At 33.7% G+C, this 25,907-nt stretch overlaps 2 protein-coding genes across 3 annotated transcripts; both read left to right on the forward strand.

Moving 5' to 3' along the window:
* Positions 1-519: 519 nt before the first annotated feature.
* On the forward strand, positions 520-5,843 carry LOC123671136 (alpha-amylase-like). The gene is made up of 6 exons (XM_045604830.1): positions 520-903; positions 960-1,105; positions 2,928-3,132; positions 3,204-3,408; positions 3,957-4,412; positions 5,500-5,843. Exons 1-6 carry the CDS (start codon positions 733-735, stop codon positions 5,781-5,783), a joined length of 1,467 nt encoding a protein of 488 aa, XP_045460786.1. The 5' UTR covers positions 520-732; the 3' UTR covers positions 5,784-5,843.
* A 150-nt stretch (positions 5,844-5,993) lies between these two features.
* LOC123671135 (alpha-amylase-like) lies at positions 5,994-15,298 on the forward strand. 2 transcript variants are annotated; one of them, XM_045604829.1, is made up of 7 exons: positions 5,994-6,130; positions 8,957-9,136; positions 9,917-10,062; positions 10,151-10,355; positions 11,816-12,020; positions 12,461-12,916; positions 14,958-15,298. In XM_045604829.1, exons 2-7 carry the CDS (start codon positions 8,963-8,965, stop codon positions 15,239-15,241), a joined length of 1,470 nt encoding a protein of 489 aa, XP_045460785.1. In that variant the 5' UTR covers positions 5,994-6,130; positions 8,957-8,962; the 3' UTR covers positions 15,242-15,298. The 2 variants fall into 2 exon arrangements, with proteins under 2 accessions (XP_045460785.1, XP_045460784.1); XM_045604828.1 differs by lacking the exon at positions 5,994-6,130 and adding an exon at positions 6,141-6,188.
* The last annotated feature ends 10,609 nt before the right edge of the window (positions 15,299-25,907 follow it).

Below are 25,907 nucleotides of genomic sequence, written 5' to 3' on the forward strand. Positions count from 1 at the left end.
ATAAGACTTTGGAAAATTTCAAAAAATTAGTTAAACTAAATCTTCCTCAAGGCTAAAGTATTAGTACAAATTGTATCGAATTGGATGGTTTAGCTCTTTTGAGTAATAATTTAGAGATTTGAAATTTTCAGATGAATACTAAGAATGGAAGAGCAGACAAACAGAGCACCAGAATTCACTTCTGTGATATTTTTTCTTGTTTTTTTTAGGTAATTCTTATATGCGACAATTTTCATTAATTGGATATTTCTACCTATGTTAATACTACAACAAAATCCTTATAATTTGTCAATTAGGTCTTGATGAAACAGAATTTGTATTGACCTTGCGAAGGAATCGAAAAATTGTTTACATCTGACACAATTGAGAGTTCCGGTCATTTCGCTAACGTTTTATCAAAAATCATTATTTACTCATTAATATTGAACGTGATCAGTTATATATGAATCCATGAATTTGTGAAGGAATTTGTTTCGGTGAGTATATCAATCATAAACGACATTAATCAAAAACAATAATTAATTAACTTAATCTGCTTCAAATCTGGAAATTTTATTATGATTATATCCCATTAAATGAAAACAACAAACTTAGTCAACTGATTTGTACATTAATTCTGATCCATTTGTTCGAAATGTTAAGTAATTGTTGAGAATTTTGATCCAAATTTGTAAGTTAGATCAAACAAAAGTTACCTGTAAGAAAGTGAACGATTTGCATATCATAAAAAAAATGATTCTCATCTGGTTCTTGACGCTTCTTGTGGCTTCAGTATTGAGTCAAAAAAATCCTAACTTTGTACAGAACCGTTCAACGATAGTTCACTTATTTGAATGGAAATGGAAGGATATAGCTCAAGAATGTGAGGATTTCCTCAGCAAACATGGATATGGAGGTGTTCAAGTGAGTTTGTGCCTTTCACCTGGTCTCCCTAAACACCTTAACAATGTTTTCTTCAGATTTCACCTCCAAACGAGAATTTGATTCTCAATAGGAGGCAATGGTATGAAAGATACCAACCAGTAAGCTATGTGCTAGAGACAAGATCAGGGAATGAAGAGGATTTCAAAGATATGACAGAGAGATGTAATAAAGCAGGTATCAGGTAAGTTCATGCATAGAAAATTTAGTTGCTGGATCTTAGTTGCCAGTGGATGCAGAACAACCCATGACGGAGGGTCCGTAGACAGTATAGATTGATACAAAACTATCATAACAATTCACTCAATAAGTCTCAAGCCTAATCAGGAAAAACACAATTTATTTGAAAAATTCGACTTTATTTGTCAACAAAGTCATCTTCAAAAGATATCTTACATCAACTTTTCAATACCTTTTTTGTAGAAAGATTCGTCTTTGCTTTCAAACGAAGCTTCATGTCTTCAATAATTTTTTTATCAGAGCCAAATTTCTTTCCTCGGAGCATCTTTGTTGCGTTGTGGTTCATGTAGCAGTCTAAACACTTATCAAGCCATTGCTTTGCTTACTCAGTATGTTGTTCCTTTTTCCCATAGAAAGAACAGTGTTTCTCTAATTCTGTGGTTATTCCGTTCATTCTTCCACATCTTGTAGAACAAAATCGTGCGAGAATATATCAGAAACGCACAGTTTTCATGTTTATATTTTGTCATTTTATGTTGGTACTCCGAACTTTCCACCACGGCTTTATCTGTCAATTCATCAATTTGCCTTAAAGAAATCAGTTCTGCCAGCCAACATTTTTCAATGCAAAAATCACTAAATTATATGTTTGGAAATATTTCATTAATTTCAATGAAAATGCAATGAATTAGAGAAAATAATGTATAATACTCGTACAGAAGGCTCATTCTACCACTCGTTCATTCCAAAACTCGCCACTTCGTGGCTCGTTTTTGAATTTTGAACTCGTGGAAGAATATCAATGCCTTCTGCACTTGTATTATAAATAACTATTTATCAATACACTGAACTCGTTTTTATCCAACAACAAATGTAGCCTCACTTAACCTTCAATAACTCGATCAAGACTTAACTCTATCATTATTATTATTATGATACAATAAAAGTGGAGGTAAATACCTACGCACTCAAAACACTAAATGAAAAAAGTTTTCTACTTACAAACTAGTAACCTACACCTACTAAACATAATAAAATCAAAAGTAAGAAAAAACCAACTGATAATAATATAATTAATTTGTTCAGAAAAAATGTTTCTACACCGATTTGAGCCTGGTAATAACGAAAAAACAGTGGTTTTGGGGGTCTGCCAATAGGTCTTCCTGTGCCTAGAATTCCGTTTGAGGGTATTTTTGTATGGTATTTTACTGACGTGATCATTTCAATAACGTCGCCGTTTTCTTCCTGACAATGTCCTGAATATGACATTCCTCTCGAATAGCTGTGTACCTATTCCTATATTTCAGCGTATATCCAGATATTGTACTCAGTATTCTTATCTTCGTAGTTGTTGAATGACTTTAGTTCTTTTGTTAATCAAAAACATTCAATTCTTAACTCCACCGTCTTTGATATACGTAGTGATCAAACTGTTCCTGATGACTACCCATTTTCTAATAACTTCTGACTGGGTGATTATTTATCCTACAATTTTTATGAATTTTTTTCCTACAATTTTTATATTTCATCTCTTATAATTTATATTTCACAGTGTTTGCGTTTTATATTTCATAATTCTTCAAATCGCTCAGGTCATAGGCAAAGATGATCTGACCTCGTCGAATACTGCTTGGCTTCAATATCCTTAGTGCCATTAGAAGTGTAAGCCCACAGACTCCAAAGAATGAGAATAACAAACTGCTTTCTTCAAATATTCTAAAACATAATCTCGTGTTAAAGGAATAACTCCTTCTGGGTATATCACTTTTAATGATGCAGAGTACGATTAACCTTCATGGTACCTCATACGTGGTTAACTGTTGCAGAATATATGTCGACGCCGTCATCAATCATATGAGTGGTGGAGATGGTGTGGGAACTGCAGGAAATAAGGGAGAAGCTTCCAAGAAAAATTTTCCAGGGGTGCCTTATACACCCGAGCATTTTCACACTCCATGCCCCATAAATAATTATAATGATGCGAATGAAGTGAGATACTGTGAACTAGTTGGACTGAAAGATTTGGATCAGGTAAATTAAGCTATGAAATGTTCTTCACAACAAAAGTATTCTCATTTTCAGTCCATTATTTAAATTTCTAGGGTCAAGAACATGTTCGAACCAAAATAGTTGATTTCATGAATCACTTGATCGATCTTGGAGTAGCTGGATTCAGAGTAGATGCTGCAAAACATATGCACCCAGATGATCTTAAGGTGATTTTTGGACGACTCAAAAACTTGAACACAAAGCATGGTTTTGCGAAGGATGCTAAAGCATTCATTTATCAAGAAATATCTGGACAAGGTGATATCAATATTGAAATTTCGTTATTCATTATTAGATTATTTATTTTATAATTCCTTTTTTCATCTTTTCTGACTATTTTCTTTTCGGATTGTCCCTTTTTTCTGTCTCATGCACTATACTCAGTTCCTCATAGATCCCAAATCATTCTTATGTGTTTAGTTTTTTCGTCGAAATTCCGCATTATAGACATATACTGACTTCCTGATATATTGCAGTATGCCAAGAGCAGTATTGGAAACTTTTGAAATCCTATTTGTATTAATAACTTTCAAATTGGCAACGCTTTTGTCTACTTTTCAACTCTGACAAGTGCTGAAACCTTATATACTACCACACAAGAAAGTAGTACCACATGGAACTTTTCAGAGCTGTCAAGTTCAATGAAATATGATTTTCTCTGTTGACTCACTGATGCTTATTAAATCTTCGTATCCATCAAATATCAATTGTGTACGTGGAAACTATAAATGACTTCAAAACATATTTTTCATTTTAAATGAGATAAAAAAGGTTTTGTTTTATAAACTGAATGACTTTTTGAATAGGTGGAGATGCTGTCACTCGGGAACAATATACAGGTGTTGGAGCTGTTCTAGAGTTTAGGTACGGTCATCTTCTCAGCAAAGTGTTCAGCAAGAGAGACAAAATGAGGTACTTAGACAGTTGGGGTCCACAATGGAGTTTAGTAAACCCTGGTTACGATGCTGTAACCTTTATTGACAACCACGACACCCAGAGATCAGAAAGGGATATTCTGACGTACAAAAACTCCAAACCATACAAGATGGCTGTCGCTTTCATGCTTGCCCATCCATATGGTACAGGGAGAGTGATGTCTAGTTTCGATTTTGTTGATTCGGAAACCTCACCTCCTCATGATTCTGAAGGTAATCTGATATCACCTGGGTTCAGAGATGATGACACTTGTACCAATGGGTACATATGCGAACATAGATGGCGTCAAATCTACAATATGGTTGGTTTCCGGAATGTGGTTGATGGTATGAGTCACTTTGGTTTAGATATTATTTATTTGATAAAGATTCGTGATCCTTCAAGAAATAAAATGTAAATTAATATAAAAGCATTATTTTAAATATTTAAGTTTTTTACAAATCGATCTTCAAAAAATCTCATGGTGATTGCGAATCTTTTTAGTTTTAGTCTAGTCGATTCATCCCAAATGACTATGGCTTTTTCCAGATTGATTTCAGATAAGCTCCATTATTGAATATTACTTTATTATCACTTTTGAGTTAATGATGTTGAGTGATATGAGAGACTTACATAGTATATTTGATTATTCAACATCACCACTCTTTAATTTAATGAGCGAAATGTTGAGTTCTATATCTTTCCAACATTTCTACAATTTCGTACTTTCATATATGTAGGATGGTTCATTAAGATACGAAGAATATAAAGCTGGTGATAAAAATGAGGAATATCCGAATAGAGGGTGTTCAAAGTAAATATTTGAATTTGGTTTGTTTTATCCTGAAAGTATCTAGTTTGGACATTGTAAATTGGAAATATTCTGTTCTTAAGTAATCATTCATAAACAGTTTACTCTATCATTTTGTAACGATGTAAAAATAGTATTTGAAGATAGAATGTAAAGTATTAGATATTGAAGAGGAGGACCAAGGTCTCGTTCGTGGAGAAGACTTAGAGACCTTATTCCATCTCCTGAAATTAGTTACCACTTATTTCTATGCATTCAATTTTTTTTAACGAAAAAATATTCAATAATTTCAAGTATCAATTATTCTAGAGGTATATTCCACATTGCATATTACACCATTCTAGTTATCACTTCGTTATTGTTGGAAATTTTGACAAAGAATCATAAGGTCAGATAATACTGAATGAAATCTTCAAAATAATGACAACATCCTCACTCTTATTCAAGTTGAAATTATAAGGATGGAAGAAGCACGCTTACTTTTTTCCGCACGATTCCGAAATCTTTGAGTTCTAAGTTTTTTAAGATTTTCATATTAAAGCTGAAATATCAGTTACATTTTTGTTGAGCCTTCCTGTATACATTTGTTATACAATAGAGATCTTCTAACTTTTTTTTCTCAGGTACTGCGGTACAGAACTGGCAAACACTTGATGACCATCAGATAGCCTTTTGCAGAGGAAATAAGGGATTTATTGCATTAAACAACGAGGGAAATATAAATAAAAAACTTCATGTTTGCCTGCCTGAGGGCGAATATTGTGATATAATATCTGGAAGTTTGGTTGATGGAAAATGTACCGGAAAAGTTATAAGTGTAGATGGAAATGGCGATGCTCACATTTCTATTAACAGTAACGAAGAAGATGGATTATTGGCTATTCATTTGAAATCGAAGAAACAGTGAAACGAGTGTTGATTTTCTATTTGTAAACTATTCATAATTAAATAAAAACTGATAACCTAATTCAGATATATTAAACTCTAGAATCCCAGATGTACAATATGTTGATATAAATCAAAACTTCGAATGATTGGCTCGAAGTTTGAATTTTTATGGGACAGAATTTTTCATTGATAACTTGATCATACTGTTATTATTTCCATCTTGAGATGAAGATAAGATAGATTTTCTCATTTTTGATAAGGCTATAATATTAAATGAATTCTATAGATTATTTTGAGTGATAAATACTGCAGTTACTTTTGATAACTTGAATTTTATGTAGTTATTTCAGTGGAGCGTATTTTGAAGTGAGTGTTTTTGTATTTGATTTACATGAAATCTGAACTGGTTCAAATTCCTCCAGAGGTATTTTATGAAATTTTTGAGCGATCGTTAACCGAACACGCTTTTTCATTTGAGCTGGTCCCAAACGATAAGGTTTGATGTTGATTTCGTGGTCAAATTCAAGGATGTCAATTATCTAACCACAAACACCTTTAACAACGAACGAAATATGCTACAAAAATAAAATTTTCAGGGTAGAATTGTTATTGGGGGTTCTGTGAATGTGGCAGTTTTGGTTTTCTGTTAATGTCAAAATTGTACCTATATCCGATCGAGGCAAAAATTTGAATTTGGATGTAGAATGACAATTCAAAGCTTGAACAAAAATTTTATTGTAATCGATTTAGCAGAAACAGAAAATTCGGGAAGAATATCGAAAAAAATTAGGTGACCCAAAGACAGACGAAGTTGAGATTTGGGTATTTAAGTATATAAGAAAAAATTTCAAGTTCAAGAATATTCGCAAAGAAAATACCTACCGTGGTTACATATTCGTTTCAATTGATTTTGCTTGTATATTTAGAATTTAAGTTCTTTTTCAGAATTTCGTATTGATAACATTAGCAGAATCATCGTATATTCAATGTATGAAGAATTAGAGATAATAATAATAATTAACTACAATATTTTTTTCGTGTGGAAAGGTGAAGATTTTGGAATCTTGTCATAATTTTTTTATTTCAACTGAAAATTTTGAAACTCCTTTCAATTTAGGTACCAAATTACCTAGCAATCCCAAGAAATATTCTTTTTTGAATACAAAACTATATATTACCTCAACTATCAAATTTTCGATCGCTTGTGTACTAGCTTTCCCTAAATCCAAGAGGAATTAAATGAACAATTGAATAACTTCGATAGTTGATCAAAAATTGAGCCAGAATTTCAATGGGGCCTTATTTATATGCATTTGCAAAAAAAAAAATCCATCGACCGTGATCCATTATAAACCACAGTGTAGCGGAACTACTCCTGAAATAGCACTCTGTGATAATTCTGATTCTATTTTAGATACTATGCAATCATGCTATGTATTTTCCCAAGAGTAATGCACACCAACACCTTGCGCAAAACATTTTCATAACTAGGAAATAGAAGACGATTATCAAATGTTTTGGACGAAATACTGTATACTTAAATACTGAATGTTAGTAGCTAAAAGTGAATATATATACGGTTTTCATTAGTTTTGGTATGAGTGTGATTGATAATACAGAATATTTTCCTCAAATGTTAATGCTATTAGGAATCATTTCTACACTATGTCCGTAAAGTATGGAACAAATTCATTTTTAGCTGAACATACTATTTTAAGAAATAATCCTGAAACACGTCGATTTTTTATTTTAATTTACCGTTTCTTAAAATAAGAATCTTATATACAGGGTGAATTACTTTCGAGTATTGACGTCACCGTCATTTTTTCAAATGGAACACCCCCATTTTGTCTCAATTTTCCGATTACGATAGATGAGTAATTGGAAAATTGAGACAAAATGAAGGTGTTCCATTCAAAAAAAATGACGGTGACGTCATTACTCGAAAGTAATTCACCCTGTATATTAGATTATTATTTTAAAATTCGGTGAATTAAAATCAGAAATAGACGATTATTTCTTAAAATGGTCTGTTCAGTTGAAAATGAATTTGCTCCATACTTTACGGACACAGTGTATAACAAATCGACTTATTTTCAGAAACGTTACGATCTTCGAGTATATTTTCGCATAGGCTCTGTCCCGTAAGATGATCATTGTGTATTCCTTAGCATGGAAATAATAAACTCATAATTGTCACATTTTTTCACTTTTACATGAATTTATATTGATTGGCAAGCCATTCATTGAAATTCTTCCAACACTTTTCATAAAACCTTTCAGAATTTTATGAAATCCTGTTAAATGCATCACTATTCTACCTTATGGGTTTTGTGATATCGAAGTGCCTGACTAATTTGCTTGGTTCATCCATTCGCCAATTGCGCCCTTAGAGACCAAACAACTGTTTACTGGATTTTATTCAACAACATAGTCACCTTTACGGATTATACATTTTCTACTCTATGCTCCTCTAACTTTTCAATAACGTTTATCTAGAAAGATTCGTATTTGCCTCTATTGAAGTAAAATTTCTTTCCCTGGAGTATTTTTTGGTGTCTGCAAAATGCACGTTATCTTTGGTGGCCAGATCTTGAGAATGACCTGAGTGATCAAGTACTTGAAAGCGTAATTCGTTCAATTTGACCATGATTTTCATCGATTCGTGACAAAGAGCATTATCAATACATGAAACTCGTTTTTACCTATTTTTCAAACAATAAAAAATGTAGCATCACTCAATTTCAAAATCTCGTTCCCAACTCAACTCTATGTTCCGCAATTTCAATGCGCTTCTTTCGAATCTTGGAACAAACAAATAGTGGCACTGACACTGCCGATGCCTTCTGTGCGCCAGGCTTGAGGCTTATTGAGTGACCGTGGCATTCGACATCAGCGCCAACCCTGAAAATATCAAGTTTCTATGTTGAGCCGATCTACAGTTATCGTGAACCCGGTCGGACAGAATTAAATTTGACCACGGATTTTCCATCAGTTAGTCGAACCTTATTATCGTTTTATACCATGCGCTCTGTTCGGGGAACGAACATGTTATGGTTGAACTATTCGTAAAAAGGTATTTAAAGATTTCACAAACTTCATTGTGGAAATTAATATGTAAACGACAAGATATGCTGCTTTAGAACAGAACCAATGCAATTTTCATTTTAAAACTTTCGTTAATTTTTTCAGAAAACCATGCTTGTATCACTTTTATTTCTGACGTTTTTCCTTGCAATTGCAAGCCCCCAAAAAAATCCTCACTTTGTGGATAATCATTCTACAATTGTCCATCTGTTCGAATGGAAATGGAAAGATATTGCACAAGAATGTGAGAACTTTCTTGCCCCTCATGGTTATGCAGGTGTTCAGGTGAGATACCCTTTCTAACATTACTTGAACAGATTCCGCACTTCTGAAAATGAATTTTATAGAATTTTATTCATCAATAAATAGAAATAAATATTAAAATAGTACATAATCATTTTCTAATAAACATAAATATTCGATAAAAACATCGTTTTCCTAGAAATACAGAATCAACAATGAAAAATATCATTTTATCAGTTGAAATAACAAATAATACAGTTGCAGGTAGAGTTCAAGAAAATAGCTAATGAATCAATTAAATGAATAAATAAAGACTGAAGCACGTTTCGGAAATCTTTTATTTTGATACTTCAATTTACATTTACAATTTGATCTGTAAAACTTCAAGTTCTAAACATTCTTTAACTTTTTCATCAACTCAAAAACAGTTCTCCAACTGAAAGCGCATATCCTTCTCATTCACTTGAATTTAGGAGTTAACATAAACTACATTGGAATCATTTCGATCACAGAGGAAATATCCTGACCAAGAAAGTCATGGATTACTTCTCTGATTCTTCAATTAACTGAATATGCAAATTAGTATTTTCGAAGTAAATTAAATTTATCAAATCGAATAGGTTTATATTTAATAATTCTGTGTTTTTACAATCCACAAACAGATATTTATTTACCCAGAAATATAATTTCCACAATGATCAAAATTAATACACTGTATAACTTATTGAGAAAAAAAATTGAATTATAAAACCGCACTTATATGTGAATTTTAGGTCAGATACCAGCGTTTCTTAAAATTCTCAAAAACTTGAACAATTTCAGATCTCGCCACCCAATGAGAATCTGATACTGAATTCTAGGCCTTGGTTTGAAAGATATCAACCTGTAAGTTATAATTTGAACACAAGATCTGGAAATGAAAAAGATCTGGAAGAAATGTCGAGAAGATGTAATAAAGTAGGAGTAAGGTGAATATTATCAAAGTCAACATTTCAACGATGAAATCTATTTACGCTAATGTATGAATTCAGATTTATTAATTCAGTCCTTCTTCAGAATATATGCAGACATTGTGTTCAATCACATGACTGGAGGAGATGGATATGGCACTGCTGGCAATAGAGGAGAATCTTCCAATGATAATTACCCTGGAGTACCATATTCTAGAGAGCATTTTCATCCACCCTGCGCAATCGATAACTACCAGGATGCTTATGTCGTAAGGAATTGTGAACTTGTGGGACTGAGAGATTTGAATCAGGTAAATTCGAGAATAATAACTGAAAACGAACATGTAGAACACTTTTATCGGTTTAATAAGTGGTTAAGGTTATAAGTAAGCTTGATTACTACTACTACGAAATATCGATCAAGTACTTCAGTGGTTATTTTTTTTAATGTTCCTAGAGAGGATCATTCCAATAAATGTTTAAGTCCAAACCGATTTATTTAGTAGGCTTACATGTGAGGAAATGTAGCCTGCTGGAAGCAATAAGAATTTGCCTTAATGGAAAGCACCTTCCTGGAAATTGTGTTGGACATATGAGGATACTGAATTAATTAGATTCAAAACTCCTAGCAAAACCATCGGATGTTATGCCAACCCCCTACGATTTTGAAACTCCCTTTGAAACGGTTATGAATGACCGTCCTAGTGTAACAAGTCTCGTAAATCGTCTGGGCAGAAAGTCATCCATATGGTTCACCGATGGATCAAAATCAGAGAAGGGCACCGGCATTGGGATATATGGACCTAAACTGAGGATCTCTAAAGACCTAGGACGTGAGCCCTCGATTCTACAGACCGAGATAATGGCTGTTTATGTATGCGCTCAGTGCCTCAAAATGAACCTCAAGGGGGAGCAAGTCTACATCATCACGGACAGCCAAACCACGCTGAGATCCCTGGAATCGTGTTGCCAGGGGTCTCTGCTGACTTGGGAGTGCCGTAACAACATAAAGCAACTGGCCAGAGGAAATAAGGTGACTCTACTATGAGTATCAGGGCACCGTGGGGTTGAAGGAAATGAAAAAGCTTATGAACTTGCAAAAAGTGCATCAAGGTTAACAACTGCTGGACCTGTGGGCTAGGAAAAGACCAATATAAAGCCGCGGTCCAGCTATGGGAGTTGAACAACAGGATAATCCACTGGACTAACACTCCTAGACTTGTTCAGGCAAAGAAATTCGTGACGATTTCACCTACCTACGCCAAAAAGCTCTTGAAGCTGTCACGAGCCGAGCTTCGGGTGATGGTGGGACTGCTGACGGGGCACTGTCGGTACAAACATCATTTGTACCGTATGGGAAAGTCAACAGACGAGATTTGCAGGCTCTGTGGATCAGAAGCAGAAACAGCCGAACACATGGTATGCAAGTGTCCGGAGCTGGCTGGCCTAAGAACCATTCACATGGGTAAGCCGGTCCTGAATACAAGAGAGGTAACGGCCAAGGCCCCTAAGGAGGTTGTCAGTTTTATTAACGTCATTGACGACCTCCTTGGGTTTGTATGAATGAGTAGGGTAGAGAACAAAAGATCTACATGGTCGCAGTTCCCGGAAGGCTTACCGAACCAAAACGACTTCAGTTCAAATAATAATAACGTGCCATAACTTTTGCAATAACTACATATTCTTTTTTTCTCATCAAAGTAATATTTTTCTATTTTTTAGTTGATAATATTTTAGAATATGATTTCATCTTCAGAATAACTTATTTCAGACACAAGAATATGTGAGGGAAAAAATTGTTGGTTTCTTGAACAATTTGATCGACCTGGGTTTGGCAGGATTCAGAATCGATGCAGCAAAACATATGTTACCTGAGGACTTGAGTATAATCTTTGGAAGACTCAAGGATCTTAACACAGACTACGGGTTTGCTCCAGGTTCTAGAGCCTTTATTTATCAAGAAGTTCCTGGACACGGTAAGTATTTGCTTGATACTGCAAATTTTCCGAGCAGGAGTACAGATCAAATAAGACTCCATATATCTATTTTGATTTCTGATGTTTATGTTTCGCGGATTGTACCTTGACTCAAATATTGGGTGACAAAAAAATTTGCCGATACAAAGATTAAATACAGTTCCATTACTTTGAAAAAAAAACAACACAAAAAATGGAATGAAATAGAACCAGGGGTTATTTCTTTGGAAATCCGATTGAATATTTTTGCAATTATGAAAAACTCAAAAACTAAAATAAGGGAATATCATACTTGAATATTCAGATTTGACAATGGACTTTGTGTTATACTTGTTATACAAATTGGAAAAGTCTTCCTATAGAAAAAGATATGGACACTATCATTTGATTAGTAACAATTCCGATATTCTCGATCAAGTAATCATCCAATTTAAATTCAGGTGGCGAAGCTATCTCAAGAGAAGATTATACCGGAGTTGGAAGAATATTGGAATTCTGGCATGGTAACCGACTGGGCACCGTCTTTAGAAAGAACGACAAGTTGATGTATCTTTCCAACTGGGGAACAGAATGGGGTCTTCTACAAGGAAGTGATACTGTAGTTTTCATCGACAACCACGATACTCAAAGAAGTGACGCTACCACTTTAACATACAAGGACTCGAAGCTGTACAAAATGGCTTCAGCATTCATGTTGGCTCATCCATATGAAGGAGTAGGAAGGGTGATGTCCAGCTTTGATTTCGTGGATACCAACACTCCACCACCACAAGACTCTAATGGTAACTTGATATCACCAGGGTTCAACAGTGACAACACTTGTACTAATGGTTATATATGCGAACATAGGTGGAGAGAAATTTATGCCATGGTCAAATTCAGGAATGTAGTTGAAGGTGAGTATTAATAGAATCGCCCTTGCAGTTTCTCTCGTACAACAAGTGAGTTTTTGTCAATTGGTTAGAGTCTGATTGATGCTGATCAAGCCATGGCTTTGCTTGCACAGTACACCATCAAAAAAGTGTTTGGTTTATCTAATAAAGATCAAGATAAAATAATTTTCTTGACGAAAGACTAAGTTTTCTACATCATGTTCGCTTTGTAGTTTCTAATGGGCAGTTTCGGTAGTTGAAACTTAAATTTTTTTCTCCTGCTCAATGTTCTTGTGATCTGGAGCCCTGGGTACGATTTCCATATTGATAGATTAGAGAGAATACAGAGACGGTTTTTGAGATAAACTTTAGACTTGACGATATCTATCCGAGCCGTGGTACACCACATGAACATGTTTTATATAGTTTCAAGGTCAACTAGTTAGAACCAGGAAGATCCTATTGAGGTATTTTAGTTCAGAGGGATATTCTATGTGCAACAATCAACTGTCTTTATTTGCTTGCGTCAGTCAATCTGTATATTTCTTTCTTAGATTAGCAGCTCGTAATGCTTTAACCTTAACTTGTTTCTTCTTCGAAAGTTCTTATTCGCTCGCTTTTGTATGAGTTTGTCCTTCCGATATAATAGTATATTGTGCAACAAGTGGGGTAAGTCCAACTTTTCTCGCGAGTGTGGAAGTTTGTGGCACGAGCCTGAAAGGCGAGTGCCGCAAACACACGAGCGAGAAAAGTACTTTCTCCACATGTTGCACACTATACTTTTCCTACAACTGCACAAATTTCAATAATTCAAGTAATGGACTTGAATCAAATCAAATTGACCTTCGTTGACAGTATGTGCTAATTTATTGCGTTTCCATAGAAACGACTCAAAAACCCAATTTCATTGGTCTACCAAGGGAGGTGTGGGCAAAGTGCCGTGGGGAATAATATTTCCCACAGTATGCGCAATACATAGTTTTGCAATTGAGTAAACTATGCAGAATACGCTACTTTTCATAGCAGTTGTAGGAAAAAATAGTTTATAGTGCAACAAGTGGGGAACGTCCAACATTTCTCACGAGCGTGGCACGAAACTGAAAGGCGAGTGCCGCAAGCACACGAGTGAGAAATGGACTTTTCCTACAGCTGCTATGGAAAGTAGCATATTCTTCATAGCCTACTCAATTTCAAAACTATGTATTGCTCATACTGTGAGAAATATTATTCCACACGCCACTTTGCCCACACCTCGCTTGGTAGACCAATGAAATTGGGCTTTTGAGAAGTCTATTCAATGGAAACGCAATAAATGAACAGATACTGTCAACGAAGGCCATTTTGAATTGAATTACATACATTACTTGACTTATTTAAATTTGTGCAGTTGTAGGAAAAGTATAGTGTGCAACATGTAGAGAAACTCCATTCCCCACTCGTGTGTTCCCAACTCGTGAGAAAAGTAAGACTTTTTCAACTTGTCGTACAATATACTATTCTTCACATGTTGCACACTATACTTTTCCTACAACTTCACAAATTTTAATAATTCAAGTAATGTACTCAATTCAATTCAAAATGGTCTTCGTTGAGAGTATCTTTTCATTTCTTGCGTTTCCATAGAAATGACTAGGCCCAATTTTAATGGTCTACAAAGCAAGGTGTGGGCAAAGTGCCATGTAGAATGATATTTCTCACAGTGTGAGCAATATATTGTTTTGAACTTGAGTGAGCTATGAAGATTTCGCTACTTTCCATAGCAGTTGTAAGAATTTTCCTTGTTAGATATTCTTTTACTATTGTGAAAATGTGAAACAAAATTGAATAAACTCATAAAATAGGGCACTGAAAACAACATCAGTGGAAAATAATGCTACAACGGTGTCAAGCTAAGCGTGGTTTTAGAGAATAGTAATATCAACTCAGTAATGAAAATAGTTAGGACAATACCTTAGTTTGCTTGAAATCAAACAAAAAAGCAAATAAGCAACATTGTTAATTCCCAGTACATTCTTTATAAATGTGTATAACTTATTGCACTTGAGTAACTCAGTGGATCTTATAGGAACTGGAATAAACGACTGGCAAACTCTAGCAGATCAACAGGTTGCTTTCTGTAGAGGAAACAAAGGCTTCATTGTTTTCAATAACGAGGGCAATATCGATAGAACAGTTCATGCTTGTGTTCCTCCAGGAGAATATTGTGATGTCATATCAGGGGACCTCGTCAATGGAAAATGTACTGGAAGAGTTGTTGTTGTTGATCAGAATTGCGACACCCACATATCTTTGTATGAGAGTGAAATGGATGGTGTTATTGCAATTCACCAAGATTCGAAGATTAACTAGATTGAATCAACTCGATGTGAATAATATATTTCATTTATAACAAAAAAATACATTTTTGAACCTGTTTCACCACCAATTTATATTGTATTGAGAGTCTTCCTTCTATTACGATCCAGAGTTCCCTAAAGCATATGTTCATGACAAATGAACGTTTTTATGAATTTAATAATTTTCATTTCCTTTTATTTTTTGTTGAATGTGAGCTTGTATCATAGAATCATGAAAATTATTCATTTCCCTTTAATACGTGTGATTTGACAGCAGTGACGGATTGTTGTCCTTGTTCTTTTCATTTTCAGTGGAAAATGTCAACAAATTTACTGCATTCATGAATCAATCGCGATCACATATGTATCCATATTCGATTATTAAGAATATTTCCCTCCTGACAAAAATTCTATGTATCTGGAGAACAATTATCGAAAATTACAGCGATAATTGCATTGTAGGAAGCGAAACTGCACTGCGATAATTGTTCTGTTCATAGATGCTTAGTTTCTATGCATTTTACACAGTTCGAATCTATGGCAATTCCATTCTAAATCAGTTTGACAGGTAATGTAACAGTTTAATCGGGAAATATTCCCCCGAATTACACTCGTGCATCAGAATTACCGGATAATTTCGCATTCCAGCGTGTTTTCTTTGAAAAACTGCATTCGGTCATTTTCATTTTTGGAGAAAGAGCCCTCCACCTTCGGTGTCGGGCTCTTTCTCCAAAAATGAAAATGAACTCATGCAGTTTTTATGACAACACGCTGTCATGCAAAATTATCGGTAATTTTGATGCACTTGTGCAATTACTTACGATAATTTTTTCACATGTCATGATCTCACATTTTGGTGGTTTCAACTAATAGCAATTCATTATTCTAGCCAATCATTCGACATTATTCTGATAAAACTGCTTTTTCATCGATTATACCTTGTTTCAGTGGCGACGTATTTTTTCAAAAACAGATGGGGGCCTGATTTTTTTTGTGGGGCCAAAGTAAAGCAAAATTATAGTTCTGCTAATCTTTTTATCATTTTAGCTTAAGAATGGCAGAATTTTAGTGAGGCCCGGGGCCCCCTGGACCCCTACTAGCGTCGCCACTGCCTTGTTTACATTGAAACGTAAAAGTTTTACTTTGAATTTGTCATTATCGAAAACTTCAAGGTTTATTGGAAAATGAACAAAAACTGATTCAGAGCCATCACCCAAGAGAATATTTGAATTAAAAAAAAAATAATATTCTCAAATACAATTCGTTCTTCATATTTTATATGAAATTTCTTCATTTTCATCACTCAAACTTGTTCATTTCTAGCAAAAACATTCAAACAAACCGTATTTGAATAAAAACACTCGTTCTGACAGCCTGACAGCCATGATTTCATTAATCGGTTTGATTTTATATTCTTGCCAAATAAACAAGTATTTGTGGAAAACATAAAATTATCGATAAAATTTGAAGCACTCGTGGTATTATCTTTTTTTATTTACTTTTTTCATCGTATTGGTAGAATCCTAAAAATCAGTATTTTCCTCGATTCAATTCAATTTGATTTCATTTCGGAAATCGTTTTCTGCTACGCAAAACGCACACAAAATTCGATTTAGCTGAAATTCCCACTTCTGAATCTGAAAATCGATACTTACCAATTTTCATCAAAATAGTATAAAATGCGAAATATTGAGATCATGGGGATTCGTAATTTCAAAATGCGTACAATGGGTGTATCCAAGAGAACTTAATAATTAATTAGAATATTTAAAGATGCAGGTAAAACGAATTATTAGAGGAAGTAAAAATGATGAAAAATAACGAACTTCACATTGATAAGATAAGTTATCTCGAAAATAACAATATCGGACAAAAAAAAAGGTAGGTAAACAACTTGAGCTTAATAAACCAGTACTATCATTTGCCGTACAGAAAAGAGACAGTGAAATCATTGCCTGTCATAACCACAATGATTTCTGTTTCTGAAACTTCAACGTCACTGAATTACTGAATATAAATAAAGAGAATAAAACATAAATAAAGATATTGAGAAAAATGAAAGCTGGACTACTGTTGTGAGGGAGGAAAATAAAAAATGAAAATGAATCAATTGAAACGAAAAAACTGGAAAAGGTGACAATTCCGCATTCAGTGTTGGTATTCCAAATGGTGAACTCCTGAAGAAATTATACGAACCAAATTTTTGGCCCACTGGAGTAATTTTGAAGGAATTTAACTTTAGAATTTTTTTCCGGAAGCCCCTAGAACAGAAAAAACCTTAGCTAAAAGAATATGTAAATTACATCAAAATTGTAAATTGTGAACCATATTTATGTAATGAATTTAAAGATTTCTGTCAAGCTTATAATTGTAATCCAACTTGTTATAGATGAATGTTGATTTTTTTTACTTGTTTTCATTTTGTTATTCTATGATAATTCTGAAAATAAATCCTATTATTATACGGAACTCTACTTAAGGTAGATTCTGCTGAAGTCGATAAATCAGGATGAATTCACGAAGTATTGAACTTGCAAAATATTTGGCAGAAGAATTATCTGCCGATAAAATAAATATTGCGGCATCTCCAAACAATCTTTCATTCAAGAAATTGGTACCTGAGGCAGTCACGGAAAAAACGGTAAACAATTGAGATGTTAAATCACTCCTTTTCAGCGATAAGATCTCATCAGCAAACACCTCAATTATGTGTCAGGAAGTTTAACTCGATGCGCCACCATTATCCAACAATTCTCGTGTGAATATTAGGTGGCATTAAATTTTATGTCTTACATTATTTCAACACGGTTTCGTTGATTGCTCTCCTGTTCCTTGTTTAGATGGAAAGGAAATTTGTCCTTCCGATTCTGCTCATGTTTGATCATATAACTGATTGTAGAGGAACACATATCGACGCGGCAATACGTAACTATAAATTAGTGTGTTCATCATAATTGATGTAGTTTCATCCTGATGCAGAACTTGGAATTATACAAGATACCTATTTATTTTGAAGTCGAATATTAGGGAAGGAAGTAACTGAGTTGAGTAATGCAATTCAGTTAAGTTGAAGAAAGATCTTACAGGGAGATTTTGGGCGCTCATCAGGGCCGTCGCTAGGGGGTAGGCAGGGAAGGCGGTCGCCTAGGGCGGCTTAATTAACAAAAATCAAATGTGTGGAAATTTAAAGTACCAAATGAGATTTATTTCAGTCAGCAACAACAGGTAGGAATATCAAAAAATTTAATCAACATCAAAAACCATCAAAGGTGCCGCATTTTACATTAGACTCATAAATATCCAGATGTGGCATGATCCCCTCATAGTGCTGTTTACGAGTTATTGATGCTAACCAAAACACATGCACTCGTCAGGCCTAACCTAACCTAACCTAACTTAACCAAAACACATGGACTCGTCAGGCTTGTCGGGGTTCGTTTTACGTTGCCGAATTTTATTTCGACTTGGGGTTATGGATTATTTTCTTTTCCATTCCCTAATTAGAATGTTGATTCCTCAGAATGGAATGCAAAATATAAGAAAATGATTCAATTTCATCACTTTCAACTGATCCTTCTTAAGAAATACATATAAAAAGTTTCATTATTTCATACCACATTCCATTAATTTATAATATTCTTCATTTTTTATATCGAATTAACAAGTGTTGGGCTTGGGCACATTCGAATTAAATAATGTTTCATCGGCATAATCCGATTATTTACTCGATAATCTTTGAAAAAAAAAATTTTATGCTTTTTCTAAAATGAAACTGAGCTAGGAACCTGAAACCGCAGTGCTCACTCTAGAGGAGCGGCGTTATCTACTTTTTCTGGGAAATCTGGATTACTGCAAGATGAATTAAATATTTTTTTTTTGATTCAAACGAATTTCACTACTGATTTTTTTTTATCAAATTCACTAATCTTAAACATCTTTGCATCGTGAATATCTGTAACGTCTATTCGAATTTATAATAATTGTTCATTCGCATGATCCGGTTGTTTAATTTAATCATATCAAAAAAAAAAGAAATGTTCGAGCGTTATATGTAGTCAAAACTCAGCAGAAGGATCTGTAACCTGAATTCAATTCAATATTTTTATCATTATTAGAATTCAGTTGAGCACATTTAGATATTGTTTATTTCATTCCACTTATCCTAAATCATCTTTTGGATTAAAATTTGAATTCATAAAAAATAATTACACTTAAAATACATTTTTTCTTTCCTAAAATACTTTTTATAAAAATGTGTGGAGTTTTTCACACTTCTACACTAAATCTCCAATTCACCAAACCAACATCCACCGCAAAAAGTTGATATTTGGAAAAATTAATCTCACAGTTTTTCTTAATTTCAGATCAATTTTCAAAATTCTTTCAGTAAATTCATTATTTTGTTAAATGCTAGCTTATTAGTCACTATACAGGGTTGATTAAGAGTTTGTTGTTAAACCTAATTTTGAAACATCCTGTGGCATAATTTCGTAGTAAAGTTTTTTTGAATTATCAATTTTCATCAAGAAACTTACCCACATTTTGTTTTTTGATTCATGGCTTTAGGTTACCTAGTTGGTACATCCTCATTTATTAATGGAAAGCCATTTGAACCAAAAATCAATAATTTTACCAAATGATCAATGACAGTACATGTACTGAAAAACAGTTCAGCAGGAAACGTAAGAATTTTATGTGAATGATTATAACAGGGGAACAGCTGTTTTGGTGTTTTGAGCTGATTCTATATAAATTTGATGTCATGAATTCAAATAACGTATTCCTTTTAAGCTATTAGGAGCTCAAATTTTTGAGATATCCAATTTTAGAGAAAAATAAGTTACATTATTTTAACTCAAATCAAAGTGTAGTAAACAAAAGTATATACGAAATTTTGATTTTAGTTATTACAAAATACAATACATATTATGTCGTACTTACAAACAAAAAAAAACATTGAAAAAATCAAATAGTCACTCAACACTTCGACAGCTTCTTTTCCGCGACATTCTTGAATGTTTTTTTGAACAGTTCCTTTTTAAACTTCAGCAGTAATCTGCCATCATTTGCATGTCCCATTTTCCTTGGGAGCGGTCCTCCATAACTTCAATATTTTGGTGACATCTTTCACATTGTTCCTCACCTAAATTTTCTGGAAAACGGTTTAAGTGGCTGTGTAAATAGTGTATTTTAATACTCATATTGCACTCATAAGATGTGAAACTATTGAGCATCTTGTTAACCATTTCAATATAGTTTTGAGCTTTATCTTTGCCTAGAAAATTTTCAACTTCAACTTTCAACAAATGATGCCCAAGCTTCTCGTTAAACTCGATTCATTGAATTTATAGGGACAGGATCCCTCCTAATTGATTGTCTTATATGTGGGCCGTCAAATATCTCTGCTTTGAGTTTTGTGTGCTCAAATGATGCATTTTTACTATCATACTATATATGCGAAACATGACCAATTTTTGTCAAAAGCCTTTACAAATTGCTCAATTAAGCCCAACTTTATATGTAACGAAGGAAGTATGATTTTTTCTTTTACTTACCCAAGTTAGGGGATTAAAAGGGTCAGTTCAGGTACCCGACAGGCAATGGTTCCACTATTTATAGATTTACATGGAATTTACTCAATTACAGACTGACAATAAAATCATCGTACCTTCATTAATGAACATACATATAATAATTTAAGAACTTTCATGAATGAATATACTGAATGAAATCCACATTGGTAGATAAATTGATGTATCGAGAAACGTAAAGCTGATAGAGAAAAACCCATTGCATGTACAGATTAAGCGTCCCAAATATTATTTTTCGTGGAGATATTCCTACATGCTATACATTACTTTGAGGGAAACCTCTGAATTATTAAAATTCGATCAGCCTGAGAACGATCTAGGGATCAGTAAAAAGAATATTTGAAATGAGAGCTTTTATATTTTGGTTTCCAGAGAATCCATTAATATCTCGAATAACAGACTCGATTGTTTTCCAATTTGTGGTGATATTGTCTTCTCAAAGAATTAATTGATCTTTATCGTATCGAATGCAATAACTATAATTTTTTAAGTGATTGAACATCACGTAATATGAAAATCCAATACAATATAGCTGTATATAATTAAGTTAACGTTGATGAGGCAACATGTAATCCCGAAGACAAAGCAATTAAAGCATGGAAATGTTGTTGTGGGAACACACGAAGAAGCGTATGTATATCCGTCATCTATTCAATCTTCATCTAATTCTGAACAAATAGATGAATTAAAGCAGTCATTGAAAAGACAAGGTGTAAACTTAAAATGTAATTGCCAGCATATAATCCCACAGTGGTTAAGAAAGATGGAGTTACATGAGAATATAGAGCTATTGATAATTGAATACAACTTGTTGAAATTATTATTCTCGTTTTATATTCAACTAATTAAACATTGGAATGCCTTTGAAATTTTCGCTTTTGAAACTGTGTAGAATTCAGAAAAAACAATTAGGAGGTGGCCTGCTCTAGTGAAGATTTTTCTTTTTCTTCATTATTCATTGGGTCTGATATTCCTGCTACACTACCTACCGTTACATTTGAAGTGGTCTGTAGAATTGCGGTTCACAGTCGATATGTAGAATATTGAATTTCTGGTTCCTTGAAGTCACTCAGTACAAATATCTAAATGAAAAACTATAACTAACAAGTAAACTTTAAATTTCAATAGAAAATCCACAAATTAAAAATAAACGAAGCATTGAGTCATGACTGCGATCTCCCTGGTCTCGACTGAAATGTTCTGATTTAAAAATTGAACCATGATACTATGATAGTTAGAAAAATGATTCCATCTGGAATATACGTTGATTGCTTGACGAAACAGAAGAAATAGTTACGAAGATTTTTCGTTTTCCCAAAAAAATGATAAATGACATTGTGTTGAAAGTATGTACTCTAAAATTATTATTTCAAGACATGTCACTTTACGGATCAATTGAGTAATAGTATTCCGCAATGATTGAACTTCGTGGCCATATATTTTGATAAGGACCAAATCTGGAAAAAAGCAATTTTTGTTCAGAAGCAGGTATTCACGGCTTGGCATGATTTACAAGCTATTTGTCTTGAGCTTGACTTGGTTTCAAGTCTGGTTCAAGTCAAGTATTTATTTATCGGGTATATGAATCATATCAAGCTCTTTGATTTTTAGCAGTTTCATTGTGTAGTTTCACATCAATAAAAAAATGATGAAATGAGAAGGAACCTTTTTTATTCCTTTATTTAACACTTTTATTCATTAAACTTATTGTATAAAAGAACCCAAAAAAATCAACTTTTTCGAAATAGAAACATAGATGAAATCACTATAAATCATAACGAAATGAAAAAAAAAATGAAAAATTGAAGTTTCTTAATATTGATAAACCTCCAGGCTTTGTTTGATTTCATAATTTTCCATCCATGATCTAAGACACATGAGGCATCTTATAGATATGTCGCCTAATCTATTGCGGGTTTATGTAACTGTAAGAGCAGCATTGGAAAATTGTCTTTCAACAGGAGCTGAAGATGCCTTATCCATTTTGGACAAGTTTGGGAATATATTTCTAAAACTACCAAAATCTACCAAAAGATTTCACAGAAATGTGAGAAAACTACAAATAAAGTCACACTGGCTATTGCTTCAGTCTCTCAGCGCTCGAGGAATCCCTTTATTTAGTCTAGGCGCGCACGAGATTGCAGAAATATATGCAGTGCGACGAATGCATATCAAGCTCAAGTAATATCAAGTAGCTTGATATCAAGTCAAGCAATAAATATCTAAAATCAAGTCAAGTCAAGCCTAAGTAATTTTTGACGAGATTGATTTTCAATTCAAGTAGTTGGTTAAAATTATAAGCTACTTGGCTTGATGAATCTCAAATCAAAAGACTGAAAATAATTTACTGAAGCAAAAATCTACAATATTAAAAAACTGAAATGACGTTATAAAAGTAAACATCAAATCGTTAACACGATCAAGCAAAAAGGCTGTGAGATAATGGAAATTAAATGACAAATATTTTGTTAGAAACGAATTTCCATTTAGTGATGATCGAGTCATAGATTTCTATGTTTAAGATTGTAACTCAACAATGGATTTAATTCATATTGTGGAAATTCAGCTAAATGATCGGTTCAGAAAGGATCGTTCAAAATGGGACTACTAATTCATATCTTCAGTAGTTTCTTACTGTTTGTTTGAATAGTCTGATAAAGAATGAAATGAATGATTGTATGAAATTGTAGTTTTTTCTGGAGAGGTTCCTAAAAATAACTGAACGCTACTTTACATCAAAATAATATTTCAGATTTCCGGCAATGACTGAAAAGATCTGAGATTAATTTAATGTCAGATCAACTAGGTACTCATTACCTCGATATACATATCTATCTATTACCTTGACTTTCTCTTCAAAAATAAAGATTGAATCATTGAAGTAGTAATTAAGAAATCGTTCTATTAGTGAACATGAAGTCAAGAAGAATTGTACGAATGGTTGGAAATAGTGATACTTCGTTTAGTTTTTACCATTGCTTAGCTTGCATAATCTCTGAAAATACTTGTCACATTGTTTGAAAATGATTATGTGAGCTCAACTTAATAACTTAATCGATTTTCATATAAACATCTACAACATTGCAGAAAATCTGATCGAAAAAAAAATTCCTTCTGGGTTTAACACTGCAATGTCACTTAGTTCTCCTCCTCAGTTGTATTTAAGTCTTCCATTCCTCAAAGCTAGCATAAATCTTTTGACCCGAATGTAATTTGTCCGAAACTCAAAAATTCTTCTGAGACTGAAATTCTTACGAGTTGAAATTTCCGAAAGGAACACTATACCTGCTCCAATCCACCCTACTAACAAGATAAAAAAAGATATTTGAAGATGTTTCAATTTCAGTGTTTGATTAGTAGTTTGATCTTCACTAATTTCATTAATTTTCACATAATCCTTCATAACCTTCTGTACAAAACCATGCGCCAGGAGATTCAAGAGTTCATTCTCCACCATTGGATAAAGGGGATGACCTCTTCTGAAAATGGAATTGAAGGTCATAGAGCTCACAATACCACCCATCTTCTTCAACATGAATTTTCCATTGGAATCTGTATATCGTTTGGCATTGTAAGAAAGCTTTGTCTTAGCCCTTAACACTATCATATCCTTCGAAATTGCTGTTCGATCTATGCAAGCGAAACTGAAATCGCAGGAAACATAATGGTCCTTGAGATATTTCACCATTTTTTCATCTTGTTTGAACAGATCATGGAGTAGAGGTAGAAACCCAATTTTTAAATCATGCTTCATGATGTCTTCAATCGAATTGAATTGGTTCTCGTAGTTGTCGTCTGATAAAAACTGTATAAATTTGCATTTGTATGCTACGTTCATAATGAAGCTTTCAACAATAAGAGCGGACATGATAATGACTTCAGTTATGTTATTTGGTATCAGGGTAACGTCTTGTTCTATTGACAGTTTATACACAGTCCATAACTTTGAGAAGAATCCGTTTCTTTCATCCAACCTCTTCGAAATAATATTTGTAATATACCAAAATATATAGAGAGCGAACATCGTTGATACCCAAAAATACCAAACTTCTTTCGTCAATATTTGGTATACATACTTCCACTTTGGGACCAAGTCAGCTGTTGGTGCATACCAATGCAACGTGTCTGAAAAACTTGGTGTGGTGAAATCGTATTCATTCTCCATACGTCCCAAGGTGCCCTGTAGAAAATAGTCACAAAACCTTCCTCTCATCATCGTTTGAAGTCTCTTCTCAGTCTTCTTCTTCTTACCCTTTTCCTTCAAAGACATCTTCCTGAATGTTGGTTTGATACCAATCAAATCATGAATCATGTCATGTATTTCTAGAACCATTCCTTTTCTATAGCGGGACGTATGATCCATTGTAAAGGGTGGATCGTAAGAGTAGCAAACGTATGTGACATCGTATTTCCATTTCTTTCTTCCCTCTTTCCAGTTTGAGATAGATTCATTCAATCTTATTCTATCTGAACAAGTTCCGAGCAATGTTGACTTCACCTCGTATTTTTTGAACTCTCCCACTTTTATTTCACCAGATGAAACATTGGCAAATATTGTGTCCTTCTTCAGTTCAGAGAAGTGCCTCATATTTTTCGTTGACATATCTTCACGGGAAGAGAAGAATATATGCCTGGTGGTTGAGAGTAGTTTCTGATCTAGTTGTTTGAAAAGAAATGATTTCTTGAATTCATCGAGACCTGAAAGAATATTTATAATTCAAATTTAGGTAAATTTTTGAGAGGAGTCAGAAGATTTTGCGCACTAATCTAACTACCTTATACAGTTATGACTGGAAGGTTAAGTGACGCTACATTTGTTGTTGTTGAAACTTAAGATGTATAAAGACTCCCAACCAAGCGTATTTTGATTTCCTTGTGACGGTCAAACCCAAAAATGTCGCTGAATGAAATTTTTTAATTGAAATCCCATTTTTAAGGGACTAAGAAAAGGTTGTAATCATGAATGTTGGTTTTAATTTGGTCGATAGAGATAATCTGAGTAGGGGTTCTATAAATATGGCCGTTCGAAATGTTGTATCCATGTGAATTTCAAAACAGCGAGTTCGATGAAGATAATAATTTTCGTTT

The sequence above is a fragment of the Harmonia axyridis genome, chromosome 1 (assembly GCF_914767665.1).
Source record: "Harmonia axyridis chromosome 1, icHarAxyr1.1, whole genome shotgun sequence".
Classification (NCBI taxonomy): Eukaryota; Metazoa; Arthropoda; class Insecta; order Coleoptera; family Coccinellidae; genus Harmonia; species Harmonia axyridis.